Source organism: Sciurus vulgaris, assembly GCF_902686455.1.
Source record: "Sciurus vulgaris genome assembly, chromosome: 18".
Taxonomy (NCBI): Eukaryota; Metazoa; Chordata; class Mammalia; order Rodentia; family Sciuridae; genus Sciurus; species Sciurus vulgaris.
Genome location: NC_136479.1, coordinates 20711458 through 20728576, shown reverse-complemented (window position 1 = coordinate 20728576; position 17119 = coordinate 20711458). Strand labels below are relative to the sequence as shown.

Genomic DNA, 17119 nt, shown 5'->3' with positions numbered 1-17119 from the left:
CTGGGGTGCTGGTAGACATTCTAGAATGTGCAGGACAGCCCCTGCAACTAAGAATGGCCTGGTCACCAGGTCACACGTGCGGAGCCGAGAAGCCCTTTACAAACGCACGCACACATTCACCACTGGCCTGAGAGAGAACCGCGAGGTCTTCCAGCTGAACGTGCGGAGGTGGTCTAGGCAGCCTCTGGGGAACCCGGCTGAGCGCATGCGCACGACTCTGAAGCCTGCCTGTGGCGAGCAGGAAGTAGGAGGCCCACGGGTCTGCTGCGGAACAGCAGCTTCAGTGCTAGTGAGTCTCGCGGCAGAACAATGGCCTGTGGGCCACAAAACGTCCCCAACGCCCTCTCCTCTGATCCTCGCAATAACCCCACAGGACAGGTGCAGCCTTGCAATGGCATGAACTTGCTAAAACAGGACAGGCTGCTGGCTCCTGCTCTGGGGTCGACCCCCACTCACGCGGCTCGGCTCATGCTCCGCATGGAAGGGGCAAGCCCGGGAGACAAGAGTGGGCAAGCCCTCTCTGCACCCCAGCATTGCCTGGTCACTGAACAAACATGATACGACGGGTGCCAGCCAGCAGAGAGTCCATGGGAGACTGCTGTCACCGCCCAGGAAATCTGGGTCTCAGGAGCCAGAATCATCCCCCAAAACGTCTCAGCAGAGTGCACAGTAACCGTGCCATTTCCAGGAAGGACTCGATGGGGCACCAGGACCTGGGGTCCACGGTCAGATGAGCAGCCTTCCTCTGGTCACTTCCCTGCCTTTACAGTGCCGCAACTCCACACTTTAATGACTTGAGTTTTGGGGTCCCCAAAATTTGAGGACCACCAGCCTTTGAGTTGGTCCAACTTGGCACAGCAATTAAGCGGCAGACCTGTAGCTGCTGCCCCCGCCACTGGTTCTTGCTCGTTCTAGATTATTCTGTACTCTGACGCTCCTGACGCTCCTGCACTGTCATGGTCCAACCAAGGCGGGGACAGAGCGGCACCGCCCTTTGCCAGTGTCTGCCTGCGCATGTGTGCGCTAGGCTTGTTGGGCTAACAGTTGGTGACAGCAGGGAGAGAGATGGAATGACCTCTGCCCTTATGGAGTGGACGGTAGTGGGGGGCAGGCGGAGCCCCTGTGAGGAGAAATAATAGGCAAATCCAACCTCTTCATGTTATTTCATAATTTATCAAACCTAGGAATATCTTAAGAAATAATATTTCATTGTGTGCAGAGGGGCACGCCTGTATCTCAGAGGCTCAGGAGGCTGAGGCAGGAGGATCACAGATTCAAGGCCAGTCTCAGCAACTTAGCGAGGCCCTAAGCGATTTAAGAAAACGCTGCTTCAACACAAACAGGCCTGGGGATGTGGATCGGTGGTGATACCCCCTGGGCTTAGTCCCTGGTACCGAAAAAAAAAAAAAAAAAACTCTTGATGAATTTTAATTCCAATAATTTCTCCTTTTCAATTTAGTTTCTTTTTCTCCTATTCAATTAATGCAAATTTGAAGATCATAAATGTATTTACAAAATATACATAAAAACAAAGCCTGGATTCTGTGTGCTCTCACTTAAAGGAAATGAACCCGTTTGCTCCGGCAGGCGAGGTGAGCAAGCCTCGGGAAGCAGGCCCTGGTGGTGCTCACGTGACCAAAACCATCCGCTCAGAGGGCAAAGGGGAGAGGAGCAAAGGGGCAGCACTCCATCAGAACCCGTCCATCTGCAAAGAGGAGGGCCTGGGCTTGGTCCCCTTGAAGGCCAATGTGCCCGGCCTTCCAAGGGGTGCCACGCTATGGGATCCCCCATGCTCGGAAGTCATCACCCAGAAATCTCTCTGTGCAAACTGAGTTTATAGCTTTGCTTTAAAACCTAGTTAGAGTCAATTTCAGGGTTCAGTGTTTAAAATGTTAAGTTCAAGCCCCTGACAGAAAGCCCGCTGCAGGAGGCCACTCCAGGCCAGTTGCACAGGGTGCAGGTGCACAGCAGACAGCGCTCTGTGTGCAAAGCCGCCCACTTGATAGAGGCAGGAGGAGGTGAGCAGACGGACCCCAAAGATGAAACAACTGCTACTAAAACGCAGCGCGAGTCTGGGGGTCCATGGGTCAGGACTGCATGCGCCTGAGCTTCCTCTTCCCGCTGTGTGACGGGAGGGGCAAAGCGGGTGACCACTGACCGCCAACGAGTTGCAGGAACAGTAACAGCAGCTATGGCGCCTGTAAAACCAGAGCGGCCACGAGTGCTGAGCTGTTGCTACAGGTCCTAGTGCATCAGAGCCCTGAAGGACAAGCCCAAGGTCGCAGGGAGTAATGGCAGGGCCAGGGTTTAGATGATCAACGGACTCCAAAGGCCAGGCTCTCACCATGTGACCACAATGTTCTCTGTCCGGAAGCAACGTGGAGCTGGGGGACTCCAGAGGGAATGAAGTCTGGTGTCTGCGGGAAGGCGGGAACGGGCGAAGCCTGCCTGGGAGGACGCTGGTTACAGAGCTGCCTCGAGGCCACTAAGCATATTAAAATATGTGTTAATTAAGCCCTTAAACCTCTAGCCATATATACTCAGGAAGGGGGATGACCTGATCTAAGTTCTGGGCCTGGACCTGGTTCCAGCCACCCTGTGTCCCCAGATGAGCTGCTGAGCTTCAAGACCCCAGTACTAGTACTTCTTCCTCTTTTTCCTCCTCCTCCTCCGTTTCGTCTTGTTTTCTTGTTCACTGATTTTTAAATTCCTTTATTTCTCCAGACTCCACTTCTAATGTGGGCCAATGTGCCCTGGCTACCTGACGAGGTTACTGAACGGGACAGGAGAACGGTTATGAGCTAGTGTTCCCCGGTTATGAGCTAGTGTTCCCCGATTGCTTTAACAGAGTTCTGGTTTTCACGGACACTTTTTAAATCGAGAAGACAGCATAGGCTGGGCACGGTGGCGCACACTTGTAATCCCAGCAGCTCAGGAGGCTGAGGCAGGAGGATCCTGAGTTCAGAGCCAGCCTCAGCAACTAAGTGAGACCCTGTCTCAAAATAGAATACAGAAAATGAATTGGGGATGCGGCTCAGTGGTTAAGCTAGGTTCAATCTCCAGTACCCCCCCCCCAAAAAAAAAAAAAAAAAAAAGACAGCATATTCATCTTTATTTCTCAGATCCTACTGAGTCTGCCAACCAGAAGCTTGTGTGTTTAGACCACAAGGTCACAGTGGAGAGTTTAAAACGGTCCTAAGAGGAAGCAGCAGTATGGGGGTAGAGGACACTGACCTCCAACATCCCCACCTCCAGGATGTCTCTGGTGTGGCAGCGCCTGGTCTCGGTAGCTCTGGCCCGGCATGCCCTGCGGCTGCAGCAATGCCCTCCAATCCCGCTGCCTCGTGTGAGGCATTTTACACGTTCTATTACTCTGCCTGGCTCATAAGGCCTTTTATTCTGCACTGAAGGCTGAGTTGATTAATTTGTTCTTCTTCTCATTTATTCAACATTATTTTGTTGAAAAAATCCATCCCCTGTAAGTCGGCATGAAGCTAGGTGTGAGAGAGAAGGGGACAGACGAAACAGAGGGCTCCTATTCCCCTGGAACTGACAATCTGGCGACAACGCTGCTTCAGAAGGGGTTCCAGTGAAATGCGTGCTGCACCTCAGGCGCAGCGCTGCAGAGACAAAGCATGCAGCACGCGGTCCGGGTCCTAATGTCAGGGGCCTCTCCACACGTTTGAAATCACATTCTTCTACGTCGATTTCCATAGAACTATGGCTAAGAAAATTCGAGTTATCCATGTGCTTCAAATATTACAAATCTTTCCAGGGTTTGATGCCTTTCTTCAGTACCCATTCAACATTAGATTTTTTCCAACTAATTTACCTTCAAAGATAAATTACGAAATAGCCCTAAAGTCCATCCCTGAATTAGAAACTAGCCTGTGTCTTAGGGAGTGGATTGACACAGACAAGGAGCAGGGACTCAGGAAGCACAGGCATCGGGCCACAGCCTGGCCGTGAGCTCCTGGGCGACAGCTCAGCATCCCAGGGTCTTAGTTTCTTCAGCTGAGCCAGCGGGTGGCTGGCTGAAGGGCGGAGAGATAGGAAACCAGGTGTGGATGGTGGGACGGAGCCAAGCCACAAAGAATGGCGCCACCTGACAGCAGCAGCGAGCAGCTCTGGAGAGAGCAGAGGCCCCATTTACGAGGGACTAAAGGCAGAGGGAAATACGGACCAAGGCACGGCAGTAAAATTTTAATGGAAGGATGTGTGTGTACGTGGCTGAATTCAGAGTCAAGATCAAGTGGGAGGGTGGTGATTGTGGCCAGTGCAGTGCACTTGCCTAGCGTGAGGCCCTGGGTTCGATCCTCAGCACCACACAATAAAATAAAGGTATTGTGCCCATCTACAACATATATGTATAAGATCAAGTGCGAGGAAGCCCTAGGCATTGATGGGGGCTGCTGGGAGGGCTGTAGCCCCTCCCCAGCTCTATGGAGCAAGAGGCAGCAATGAGTCTGTCCACAGCAGGGCCACGTGTGGGCATGCAGGCAGAGCCAAGCCCCAGGTCAGCTGGGGGCTCCCACACCTGGTAGAGAAGCGGAGGCCCACAGCTTCCAGAAGCATGCAGTAGCCCCATTCTCAGGGGGGTGCCAAATAAAATAGGAGAGGCAGAGGCTATGGATTCTCCAAGGCAAGGACAGGCAGACAACTGGGGGACATAACACCCTGAAAGGCAGGTACCAAGGACGAGCACACAACCGACAGATGAGAAGGTGACTTCAGAATGCAGAAAACTAATATCCCTAGGGAGAACGGATCAGATATTTCGGGGCTAGGGATAGCGCTCAGTGGCAGGACGCTTGCCTCGCATATATGAGGTCTTGGGTTTGATCCTCAGGACTGAAAACCGAATTTTTTCACCCATGAAAAAGAAACAGCTAGACATTTAAAAACTTTTTATTTTATCATTAACATTTTTAGAAAGATGCTAAGTAGCAGAGCTCCAAAGGGTGACTCAGTATGTTAGAAAATTAAGCCAAGTGTTTTTTACAAAAAAAAAAGACAGAAAGAAAACTTTGAAAGAAAAATTAAGAGACTTGAAGGATAGATTTGGTCCAACATTTGTCCAGTTGAAGCTTCAGAGGATGAAACCAAAACAATGGAAGAGATTAACAGGGACAATAAAAATAAATGAAAAGTTTCCAGTGCTCGAGGACAGAGACCTCAGACTGAAAAGGCCCACATGGTCTTTAAGTGGACGAAGACGCTGATGCAACATAGTCACTGGATGGAGCACAACCCACCCAAAAGCATCTTGACTCCACCACACAAAGGGACAGAGATTTGAAACGTATAAAGCAAAAATAGAGAAACACAAGGGAAAACTGACAACTTCATAGGAATCAACCTGATCAAATTTACAAACGATAAGCAGCGATCTGTTCCAGTGGTTTGCTAATGAGCGTTTCTAGGGAGGCTTCTACAAAGGCAGAGCCTCCACCTCCTCTCTAGACCCAGTTCTGCAGCTTTGGGTGTAACAGGAGTTTACTAAGCAATTCTGCTGTAAGTGATGTGACCACATTTAAAGAATCCCCAAGTTAAATAATACTATCCAAACCTTGATTTACTATATATGACAGTTTTACACCAAAAAGAGAGACTATTATTCTTTTGAAATACCAAAGAGCATTCACAAAAACAGTCTGGTAGGTCACAAACAAGACTTCAGTAACTTTCAAAAAACAGAAATTAAATCAGTCTTTCTTTAATTACAACATAGTAAAGTTAGAAATTAACACAAAGGGGTAGCAAAACACCAAAAATAGACAAACAGAAAATAGTTTACTTAGAACATTTGAAATAAAGAAATAAAGACAACAACAACAACAAAACCCTAAAAATCATAAACTAAGTAGAAATAAATGACAAGAAGAGCACCATCCAGTAAAATTTGTGGGATGAAGACAATGCTATATTCAGAGGAAAATTTATAGCCTCAAAGTTGACATATTAGAAAGCACGAGGGGCCGGGGCTGGGACTCGGTGGTAGAGCACTCGCCTAGCATGTGTGAGTCACTGGGCTCCATTCCCACACCACATTAAAAAATAAATAAAATAGATTGTGTCTATCTGCAGCAAAAAAGACTGAAAATAAACAAATGAAACATTTAACTTAAGCTGAGATACAGGGCTGAGGGTGGGGGAGAACCAAAAACAGTAAAATAAATCAAAAAGTTTAGAAAAGGAATAAGATAAAAGCAGAAATGAAGTGAAATAGAAAATAGTGAATAAATGAATGGACAACTAAGTAAAGTATATAGACTCATAAAACTAAAAACTGGGGATGCACCGGCTGGAGAGGTGGAGAGAGCTTTCCATGTTTTATTCAATATACTTCTAAATTGTTTGGATCTTTTTTAAATGAGAAAGCACTTATGTATCAGGTATTACATAGGATGATACAAAATATAATGTGAAAATACTGAAGAAATTTTAAGGCGGCACAGATGTGAGACCTAAATGGTTGTCTACTCTAATGGTGATCTGGAGGTCATTTTTTATTTTTCATTAGGATTGCAAAAGATGCTTTAGCCAGTGAGATTCTGGGAGCACCTTCATCAGCAGAAACTCTGGGGGTGCGGCCAGCCCACGCCTCTCCCCCTTTCCCTGCTCCCGGGAATTCCCTGGCGCTGCTTGCTCAGCATGATCTGGTGAGTCACTCATGCCCTGGCGAATTCCTCCAGCTCCACGGCCTCCTGCTGTCTGACCCGCCGGCCCAGGGCCCTGTCTGATGCCATCAGCCAGGATGTCCTTTGGTCCGAGCTGTCTAACCAGGCATCCCTTGGTGCCCCTGTAGGTTCTGGGTAACAGAGGGGCTAACTCAAGTGCCCCTGGCGGGGAGAAAGTCCTCTTCCTCTGTCAGAAGCTGACAAGGCTCTCAGAGTCTGAACCAGAAGTGGCAAGATGGTGCGTGCCCCAAGGGCCAAATCTGACCTGCAGGTTTATTTTGCTCGGTCTACAGAAAATTGTGAATTAATTATTAACATAAAAAAATGGGGCGAAATAGAACACAAAGAAACCCAGATACCCGGCTTTTCTTTAAACTAGAAAGCCTGACAACACTGCTTGATTTCCACATGGCCGTGTTGGCTATGATTGTCCTCTAGAGTCCCCACCGCTCCCTACCAGGGCAAGTGCTGTGGCTGGGGACATCCCTGCCTCACTTGCAATTTAAATATCCTTTGAAATAAACACCACAGGCCAGAGACCCTGGTATTTCAGGTTCCGACCTACATTTCCCACACTGAGACTTCAACCCAAACTGCACAAAAATTTTTTGTCAGATTGTGTGTCCTGATTCAGAGTTTGGAAAACACTGTCACCGTGATTATCACTACGGATGTGATGGCTGACCTCGGCCTGTGTGGCTGGCCAGGAGCCTCATCAACAGCTGCTCCCCGACCCTGACTCAATCCCTCGATTATTCCACTCACTTGTTTCGCAAAGATTTATTTGCGAACTAACTCTATACCAGGCCCTTTTCTAGGGACCACAGACACAGTAAGAACAGGACAGCGTGCCTCTGCTGTCCTGAAGCCTTGATGTGGAAGGGGGAAGCTCCAAACATCTGACGTGGAAGAGAGCCGAGGCAGTCCTTGGACAAGAGAGGCCCCCTGCTCGGATGGATGGGAACGGGGTTTGCCTTTAAACTTGACCTAGGGTTCATGATCTCAGTGCTCAGGAGATGGCAAACCCACCCATTTGGAGGAAATGGGGGCTCCCAAGGAGTGGGACTTAGCCAGAGCCCCTCAAGGGGAAGCACAGTGTCACTCAATAGGGCCTGGGGTGAGTGCGACCGAGAGGCGCATGCTCAGAATACGTTTTGTATTTCAAAATAAGAGTGGCAATGGTGAGCACAGCTGGGAAGCCATCCAGACACTGGGAGCCGAGCTGCCTCCTGGCCGTGGGTTCCAGCCTCCCCTGTGGACAAGCCCTCCCACTCAGCAGGTCCTTCTGTCCTGACCCTGAACTTCAGCATGTTTGTGGGGCTCACAGCCGATCAGGAGGACGTCCTACGTATTCCTATCTTTTCTCGTTGTCTTCCTCAGGTCTGGGCCACATGTACATACACATATGTGCCCCACTCTGTACTGAGGTTGAACTCAGGGGTGCTCTGCCACTGAGCTACATCGCCAGCCCTTCTTATTTTCAGACAGGGTCTTGCTAAATTGCCAAGACTGGCCTTGAACTTGTGATCCTCCTGCCTCAGCCTCCAGAGCCTTTGGGATTACAGGTGTGCGCCACTGGGCCCTGTTCACATCCTGCCTCCCCTCCCTCCCTGCTTTACAACCACTTAGAACCCGCGAGACTGCGGGTGCACGTTCGATCTGCTTGAACTTGTGTCTTCTCAGTCGCCACCGATCACTCCGAATAACTCCTGTTTCTTCATCAACTGCACCTCAGTCTCTCTGGGGTCAATGGTTTTGCATGACGCACGAGAGCCTTTAAACTTGATTGCTTAAACTCTTCTCTTTTCTAGTCCCCAGATTCAAACCACAAAGTACAAAGCATCTCAAAAAACAAAGGAGGAAAAGCAAAACTCCTCTCTCTCCCACTTGAGGTCCCGGTGACCTTCAGGCCTGGGCTCGGAACACTGAGAGTTCTTCTGTTGAAAACGTGCCAGGGCCTATGTACAAATCCTGTGGATTTCAAAATCAGCTCTGCACATTCAACAGATACCCTAAATGCTCTGTGTGCACCAAATTCCGAGGACCGCCATCTCTCTTCCTTATAACTGTGGTTTTCAAACATTGCTACACATCACAGTCACCTGGGAAATGTCACGGAGCCCAGGCTGAGCCCAAACTCAGGATCCCCATCGGAAGCTCAGTGGTCGGAGCAGCACACTGGTGGGTTATTTTTTACCTCATCTTGAGCTAATTGTAGATTCCACATGAGATCTGTGGGAGCAGTACGGGGAGATCCCATGTTCCCGCCACCAGCCGGGCCCCGTGGTGACATCCTGCAGAACAGGATGTGGCCCTGGACGTGATCTTGCTTTTCAGCCCGGCCTCTCTGGACCTCTCCTCTTGCTGAGGCTCAGTCCTCTGGCAGTGGCTCTTCGCCTCTTTAATCTATCAGCTTTTTTTTTTTTGAACTTTTTATTTTGAAAAAATGTAAAACCTGTAGACAACATGTCAGGGTGGAATGATGGACACGCTGTGGCCTCCCGACGCTGGCCGGCTGCTGTCATCTCGTGCCCCTCTCTCCTCGACGCCTTCCTCCCCCACGCGTCTATGCGCGTCTTCTTTCTGACTGCTGACCACTAGTTTTTGACACTGTGACCTTGTGCTCTACCCTTGGCACGGGTCTCCTGAGGACAAGGATGCTGTCTCACGTGACCAAGAGGTCAGCGTTGAACTCAGGAGGCTGAACGTGGACATGACACCGTCACTGGCAGCCCCCCTGCCCCACGCCACCCTGAGCTCAGCAGCCCCTCCCCCAGATCTCGCGGTGCAGAATGGCCACGCCTCTTTACCACCCGAATCTAGAACAGTCCCTGGCCTTTCTTCGTCTCTCTTGCCACTGATGTTTTAGGCCAGGTGTTTGGTGCACTGTCCCTCAATTGGGGCTTGTCTGGTTATTTCCTCATTTGATTTTGTGTCTGCCAAACATTCCTCACTGAGGTGCTCAGCCGTGGGCTCTCCGGGGAGACGCCTGGCTAAGGAGCGCGCCTCTCTATCATTGTTTAAACGCAGTTAAGCATGGCTGATGGATGGCCACCTCGGAACACCTTGCTCCCAGGCACAGCATCTATGGCGTCCACTGCAGACCATGCCACATTCTGAAGCAGAAGCAGGCCTGTGACCGTCAGCTCCAAAGAGCCAGGAGTCACGGAGCCTGGGCTTCCGGTGTGCCCCCTCACACCAGGGCAAGGAACATCATGTCTCTGTCCCTCCGCTTCCTCAGCCACAACACGGGAAGGGAAGCCCCTAGCACTGAATGACCCACGAAGTAACCTGGCAGTAGACGTGCTGTGCCGCACGGTGCTCGGCCATCAGTAAGTGCTCATTTAACCTGAGCCACGTGTCGGGCTGCTCGGGCTTGGTTTTGAATCTCCCCGTGTGGGCCGGAGGCTTTTCTGTTGCGGCCAAAGCCTTTTGTGAACCTGCCCGGTTTTCACAGACTCGCTCCCGGGTCTGTCCCATGACGCCCTGCTGCCCCCTGGCTGGACGCCGAGGCCGACCTTACCATCACATCCTGGATGGTCAGGAGGATCCTTTCCTTGTCCCTGCTGCTCGCAGGCTCAGGATGCTTGCGCGCGCTCAGAAGGGAGAGGCTGAAGTCACAGGGCGTGGTGCTGCGGGGGGACTTGCAATCCTGGGGACAAGCAGAGAGAACCGGGCACGTTAAAAGCAGCGTGCTGTCCCTGGAGACACGCTGGCGCCTGTGTCCCCTGCGGGTTCCCCTGCTCCGCCTCTGTCCTCACTAGTCCCCTCTGCTCCTGCTCCCCAGGCTGGCTCCGCCGTGCCCCCTGCTGTGTCAGCACCACTGCAGACGCAGTTGAGAAGGGACCGGGAGCCACACTGGGGACACCAATGCGTGTGGCTGCGCTCTCCACCCGGGCTCACGGAGGCGGGGCGTGCTGGCGCGCTATCAGATTAAGAGCGGGCGTGTCAACAGGAGGACGCCATCATCCCTTTTATGTTAAAATACCCATGAAAACACAAAGGAAAGGCTGCTCACAGGGTGGCCCAAACCTCAGCAGTCCCAAGCGCCGAGAAGCGACCCTGTCTGTAGCTTTAAGTTCCACGTTGAAATGAGCCAAGGGCCACTTAAGGGACAGGCTGAGGGCCCTGCCGGGTCCAGGTGGGGGATGCCTTCCACACCTGGATGGGCCTGTGGTAACATGGGCCTTGGGGTGGTGGATGTCGCCGTGGGAAGTCCCATGTCACCCCTCCAGAAGGCCTTGAGGATGGCATCAGGGTGGGCAAGCCTTCCCGTCGGCCCCCGTTCCTGGGGTCTGCACTAGGCAAGCCTGGGAAAGTCTCCCACAGGAAGGGCAGGGCCAGCCCTCTCCTGGGAGGAAAGGGAGAGGCCTCTTTGGTCTGGATGGCTAGAGGCCCGCCTGTCACCTCGCTGGCAGTGGGCTTGTGAAAGGACTTTATTTTCCTTTTATCGCACAGAATTTTTATATCGATCGTGCATTATCCAGAAAATAAGATATTTTAATAGGAAAAAAAAAGTGCCCTTGGTCTCATTCCTGACATGTAAATGGAGCTGCTCCTATAAGTGGAGATGATGTCACCCACGGCAGGGCGGAGGAAAGGGACAGAAGACCTGGCACTTGGGTGGAACTCTCTGGAAAGAGGAACCTTCCCTGCGCCAGTTGTAAAGCTGCTCCAGTCCCGCTCATGGCTTCCTTATGTCAATAAGGAAGCGGCGCTGACATCTCACTCTTCCCCTAGCAGGAGAGCAGCTCCAGGGGAAGTGACTGTGTAGCCGTGGGAGAGCCCCTGCCGATGGCAGGGACAGCAAGGAAGAATAGCCAGCACTCAGTGCAGAGAACAAGAGGCGGCGGGGCAGCGGCCACCAGTCCCCAGCGTGCACCCGGAGTGCGAAGGGGCCAGGGCTGGCCAGGGACACTGCTGCCTGGTGGGCAGGCGCTCGCGGGGGGCGGAGGGGGACCGCACGCCCATTTACCACGAGGCCCCAGTGTGGACCTGCAAACCGCCTGGCTACTGGCCTGGAGGGCACCAGGCACTCAGCTGGGGGTGGGCTGCGTCCAGACTGAACCTGGCCAAGAGCCAGCTGCCACGCAGACAAGGAGCCGCGGACGGACCAGGCGGCGTGTGGTGGGCTGGTCAGAGGCAGCCCCCAGCCCACGCCTGACGCCATGCGGTGACTGGGCCAGGAGAGGAGGTCGCTGGACAGAAGCTTCTTTTTTCCTGTTGACCCTCAGGTCCCTCGCTCCTCTCCTGTCCCTCTCTTAGGAGGAACAAGGAAATCTAAACGCACGTGCCAAGATCAGGGGAATGTTCCCGGGACTCATCCCCACCTCCTCCATGGCTCACTCTCATCTCAGAGCAGCAGAAGCAAGACTGTGCCCTAGGGTGGGCTGTGGCGTCTGCAGCCAGGATCCATGCTGACAAAGCTGCTCTGGCAAACGTGGCAGGGTCCCACTTGGCAATGTGACTCTGACAGGCCACCTCCAGATAATTCTGCTTATGTATGACCATGGAGATGATTTACTCACTCCTTTTGTTACAAAAGCAACACCCTTAGAATAAATCCCAACTATCCATCCCCACTTCCATGTTCCAGCCCAGGCCTGCCACACCATGCCTGGTCTGCCCCCTGCCCCTCCGCCCTCACTCAGTCTATGTTCCCCTTGATCAAGCCATGCCTGCACACTGATCTCTGAACAGCCCAGCCTTGTGGCATCTGTGCTAGCTGATTCCTCTGCCTGACATGCTTTTCCCACCACTCCCTGCCCGTATGTTCCTTCTTATCCATCAGGTGCCAACTGAAATGCCATACCTGAGAGACTTCCTTCCCTCTCTACCATGTCTGATGCTACTCTCTCCCCACCTCACCTTGCTGTCCTGGCTCCCTCTTTGATTGTCCTCAGAGAACTTACTGGTACCTGAGACTATCTATTTATTTCTTGCTTTTTCCTTTCTTGTCTGTCCTCTCTTTGGCACTAAGGTGCTTACATACAGGGACCGCAGCAGCTTGGCCTGTTTTTGTATCTCTGGTACCGAGGATAACGGGCATTTGACAGACGCTGTGGAAGGAAAGCCATCTCAGGAGGGGAGTAAAACGTCCCCATCGCCAACCTCCGACAAGGCTCTGAGCCGCAGTGGCACAGTCCTTCCCGCGTGCGGTGTATGCTGCCCCAGGGCCGCAGTGAAGTTCAAAGTGCTTGACGGCCTAGGCACACATGTGCGTGGGCACAGCTGAGCGCCAGCCCTGCTGCCTGCCTGCATCTCCTTGCCCTGAGACTCTCCCCACTGTTAGGTCCAGGGTAGGCACCAGGCTTCTGGGAACCTTCCTGGATGCCCGCCCAGCCCTGCCAGGCCCGGCCTCAGCCCTCGGCTCCCCTCGCTGCACAGGGATTGGATGCCCTTGACTCCGTCCACACCAGCCTTCCTGACCTCTGACCCCAGACGCCTCTGGACACTGACCTCTAGATGCCAGGGGTCCAGCTCCTGCTCTCTGCATAGATGAATATCCCAGGGAAAGATTGCCAGTCCCTACCTGTGCATGATCCCCAGAAGCATCCTTTGTCTTGACAGTCACATCCTCCAGTGGCTCAAAATCTTCCGAGTAGTCCAGAGGCGGTTCAATGTGGAGCCGCGGGCCAGCTTCTGTTCGGATCTGCACCGATTTCTACACAAAGCGCAGACCGTTTAGACATGGGGGAAGGTATTCCTTTATCTGCTCAGGGGCAAGGGCTGGTGTTGGGGGACTGATCAGAGGAATCAGGCTCAAGTGGGGCGAGCCCAGGTGCCCCGGCCATCGTGTTACCAGCTCTGAACTCCGGCTCAGCTGGACCTTGCACAGGCGAGCACAGATGGGCGGGGTCACCTCTGCTACAAAGTCCCTATCTCTGGCCAAGCATGGGGGTGCACATCAGTGATCTTAGCTACTCAGGAGGCGGAGGCAGGAGGATAGCAAGTCTGAGGCCAGCCTGGACAATCTGTGAGACCCTGTTGCGAAATAAAATACAAAGTACCAGAGGTGCGGCTCAGAGGTGTGGCAGCCCCGGGGTTCGATCCCCAGTACTGGAAAAAACAAAAAAATTCTTTACTGTTTTCTATTTGAACTCCCAAAGTGTGTCTAGCCGAACTTTAAAAATAACTTTTATAGGGTGCCAGGGTTTGAACTCAGGGGCACTCAACCACTGAGCCACATTCCCAGCCCTATTTTGTACTTCATTTAAAGACAGGGTCTCACTGAGTTGCTTAGGGCCTACCTTTTGCTCAGGCTGGCTCTGAACTTGTGATCCTCCTGCCTCAGCCTCCAGAGTCGCTGGGATTACAGGTGTGTGCAGCTGCGCCCGGCTCAATGACTTATTGATCTGAGTTTATCAGGAGAATTTTAGCAGGCAGTAAGCTTCTCAAAGAAGGCTTTGTGCTGATCTGAGCCCAGGGCTAGGGAGGCCGGGCCCTCAGAGATACGGCCTGTGATGACACACAGTGACATCCGGGTGGCACACTCCCAGACTTCTCAGGACTACGGGAGCTTCATGGGGGGACCTGTCTTCCTTCTGGCATTCCGTGGATCATTCTTTGGGAAACAACTCCTGGGCCTGGCCGGCAGGCTGTGAAGGCTATGAACTGCACCCTGTGCCCATTTCCCTTTCCTGTAGCCAGTTTCCAGTGTGCAGGTCGCATTTCGAGCCTCCTGCACTGGGAGGACCATGCGAATGCAGGACAGTGGGCAGTGAGGTGGCTGGCAGGCAGGACGAGCGTCCTCGGGCTGTGCCTGAAGGGCAGGGGCCTCGGCTCACCTGCTGGAGTGTGGGTGGGTGAGCTCTGGGGGCGTGGCCAGGAAGGGGGCCCCTGGAGGAAGGGGCAGCAGACAGCAGCCCTCCCCACGTTCTGGTCTCCGTCACTTAGGTCTCTGACGAAAGCAGCCCAACCCAGACCTCAGCCACCCTGCTGGCCTGCAGAGTTCGCTATGCGCAGACCGCGGCCGCTATCACACTAAGATTCTTGCACGTCCGCTCGCCCACCTGAGGTCCAGGCCACAGAGAAGTGCGGGCAGGGCCAGAACCTACGTCTGCCCATCGGCTGCCCAGCACATCTACCGCTGCCCTCCAGGAAACCACGCCCTTCGCTTTTCTCCGGGACCCATTTCCCTGTGTGCTCTCCGTCCTGTGGCTCAAGGATGGAATGTCCTTAGGCCTGGCCAGTGGGCCCGTCTGCCCCTTCAAACATGCCCTGGCCCGCCGGCTGGCTCAGGGAGAGGGATGATCTCAGGCTGCCCAGGCAGGCCCGTGAGGGACGGTGCGTCCCACCTGCTCTGTGTGGCCTCTGGAGAGGAAAGTGGCCTTGAGGGTTTCCTGCACCTTGCGCACACCCCAGGGCGCCCGGCCTCGGGCTCTGGGCAGTCCAGGCAAAGATGTGAGGGGCCTCCCTCCAGAGCAGGAGTGGCCGCCTGCGGCACCCGCCAGGCCCGAGAGCCCTGTGACGGCCTAGAACACGCTCCCCCTCTTGCTCTCACTGCCCTCTGGGGCCATCTACCCCAGGCCCTGTCACTTTGCTGTCATGGTGCCAGCTGTGGTCCCTGGAGGGAAGACGCGCCCGGCAGAGGTGTCCAGGCCGGGCACTCCTGGAGGACTTCCCACCTTGGCTGGAAAAGCTGTGAGCCCTCGGTGTCACCGAGACGGGTCTTCCTTGATCGTGGGGAGGAGGCACCCCCTGCTGGGTGTGGCCCACTCCTGTGAACCCAGCGGCTCTGGAGGCTGAGGCAGGAGGATCTCAAATTCAAAGCCAGCCTCAGCAACTCAGCGAGGCCCTATGCAACTCAGCAAGACCCTGTCTCAAAAGTAAAATAAAAAAATGGGTGGGATGTGGCCCAGTGGGTGAGCACCCCTGGGTTCAATCCCCAGTACAAAAAAAAGCATACCCCTCGCTGCTCCCCAGGAACCACTCAGTAGCATCCAAATGTCAGGGGCTCCTAGCCAGGAAGAAAAGGGAGTCTGGATGGCTGGGTGCAGGCCAGAGAAGGAGCCCAGTGCCACCAGCGCCTCCACAGGTTTCTGGTCCCTACCCAGAAGGAGAGGATCCTGGATGGGGTTTTGCTAATCCATGGGTGCCCTGGGCCAGCAGCACTGGTCTCTCCTGCGAATCTGAGAGTGCAGAATCTCGGGTCCCACCTCTGCCCCAAGAATCAGGACATGACTCTGACAGCGCTGGACGCCGCTCTTTCTTCCTGTACCCCTGGCCTTCTGGTTAGGAGCACCCTGGTTTTCTTTTGGGAAATCCTCCCCAAAGTCTGCCCCCAATCCTAGTGTTTCACCCAGACCGGGGTCCCTACCAGGGGTAGAAGTGCATGTGACCCAGGCCTGGCCAATCAGAGCGTGGGATCCCCTGGCCCACCATGACTGGGTGTTCATTCTGGGGAGTGGAAGAGGGGCAAAGGCAGGGTGACTGTCCTAAGCAGGTCTGCTGGTGGCTGCGCTGGGATCCCAGGGGCCCAAGGGAAAAGCACAGCTGAGAGATGGAAAAGGAATCCTGTCCATGGCCTGAGCTCCTGGACCAAGCTGTACCTGAATGTGTGCTAGCAAGGAAGACAGTCACACAGCTCTGCGGCCTCGGACTGGATCCAAAACCCCGAGAGGGCACTCGCAGAGCGCAGGAGAGCCGGTCCTCCTCCGCAGTTCCCAGCCTCCCTTCCCAGCAGCTCAGCACAACCGCTCATTTCCAGAGCTCCAAGATACAAACACAGGTTTGCAGCCGGCCTAAGGCACTTAGTCAGCAAGTCCTTTGCAAGCACTTACTGCCTACGAGGTTCTGGAAATGTGGCAAGATATAACAAATAAGCCAAACACTCAAAAAGCAGCGCCCAGCCTCCAGCAGTCCACACAGCACCCACAGCAGAAGACTGCTGACGAAGCAACACGGGACAGAGGAACAAGGTCCAGAGTTTCTGATACCAAGTGATGATGGGAGGGGAAGACACAGACCCTCCCTCCGCCTGGGCTTCGACCTGGAGCCTCCTCTGCCCTCCCAGTGGGAGGAGCCTGGAGCAGCCCCGCCCACACCAAGGCCCAGGCTTCCACCCCACCCTGTGGGGGCACGCATGCTCCCTGCCTCCCACCTGCCCACCCTGGCTACAGATGACGCCTGTGCTCTGGGCTGGCTCCCTGTTTGGCATGCGGCTTACCAGGAGTGGGGGGCCCTAAGCGGCTGCTCTTTCTTGCCCACTTGCATGCCCAGGTCTGGGCAGACCTTGGCAGTGTATACCCCAGGGGAGGCTGGAAAACCTTGACGCCCCAAACCCTGTTCTCCTTTGCCGGCCCAAAGCCTCTGGTTTCAGCCCCAGCCCACTTAGCCCGCTTCATGCCCCAAGTTATCTGCGTGTATCTGCCGAGCCTCTTCGCAGGGGGCAGAGGTGTGCGTTCAAGCCCGTTATCAAGTGCAAAAAAGGGTGAGCG

General features: G+C 53.8%; 1 protein-coding gene across 1 annotated transcript in view; it reads right to left on the bottom strand.

Annotated features, from left to right (window-relative positions):
- KATNIP (katanin interacting protein) overlaps positions 1-17119 on the bottom strand; it is a 162211-nt gene that overhangs the window by 79057 nt on the left and 66035 nt on the right. Inside the window, exons 6-7 of the mRNA XM_079121544.1 lie at positions 13213-13344; positions 10204-10332 (exon numbers count right to left, since the gene is read on the bottom strand). Coding sequence (XP_078977670.1) covers positions 10204-10332; positions 13213-13344 — 261 coding nt within the window. The remainder of the gene's footprint in view (positions 1-10203; positions 10333-13212; positions 13345-17119) is intronic.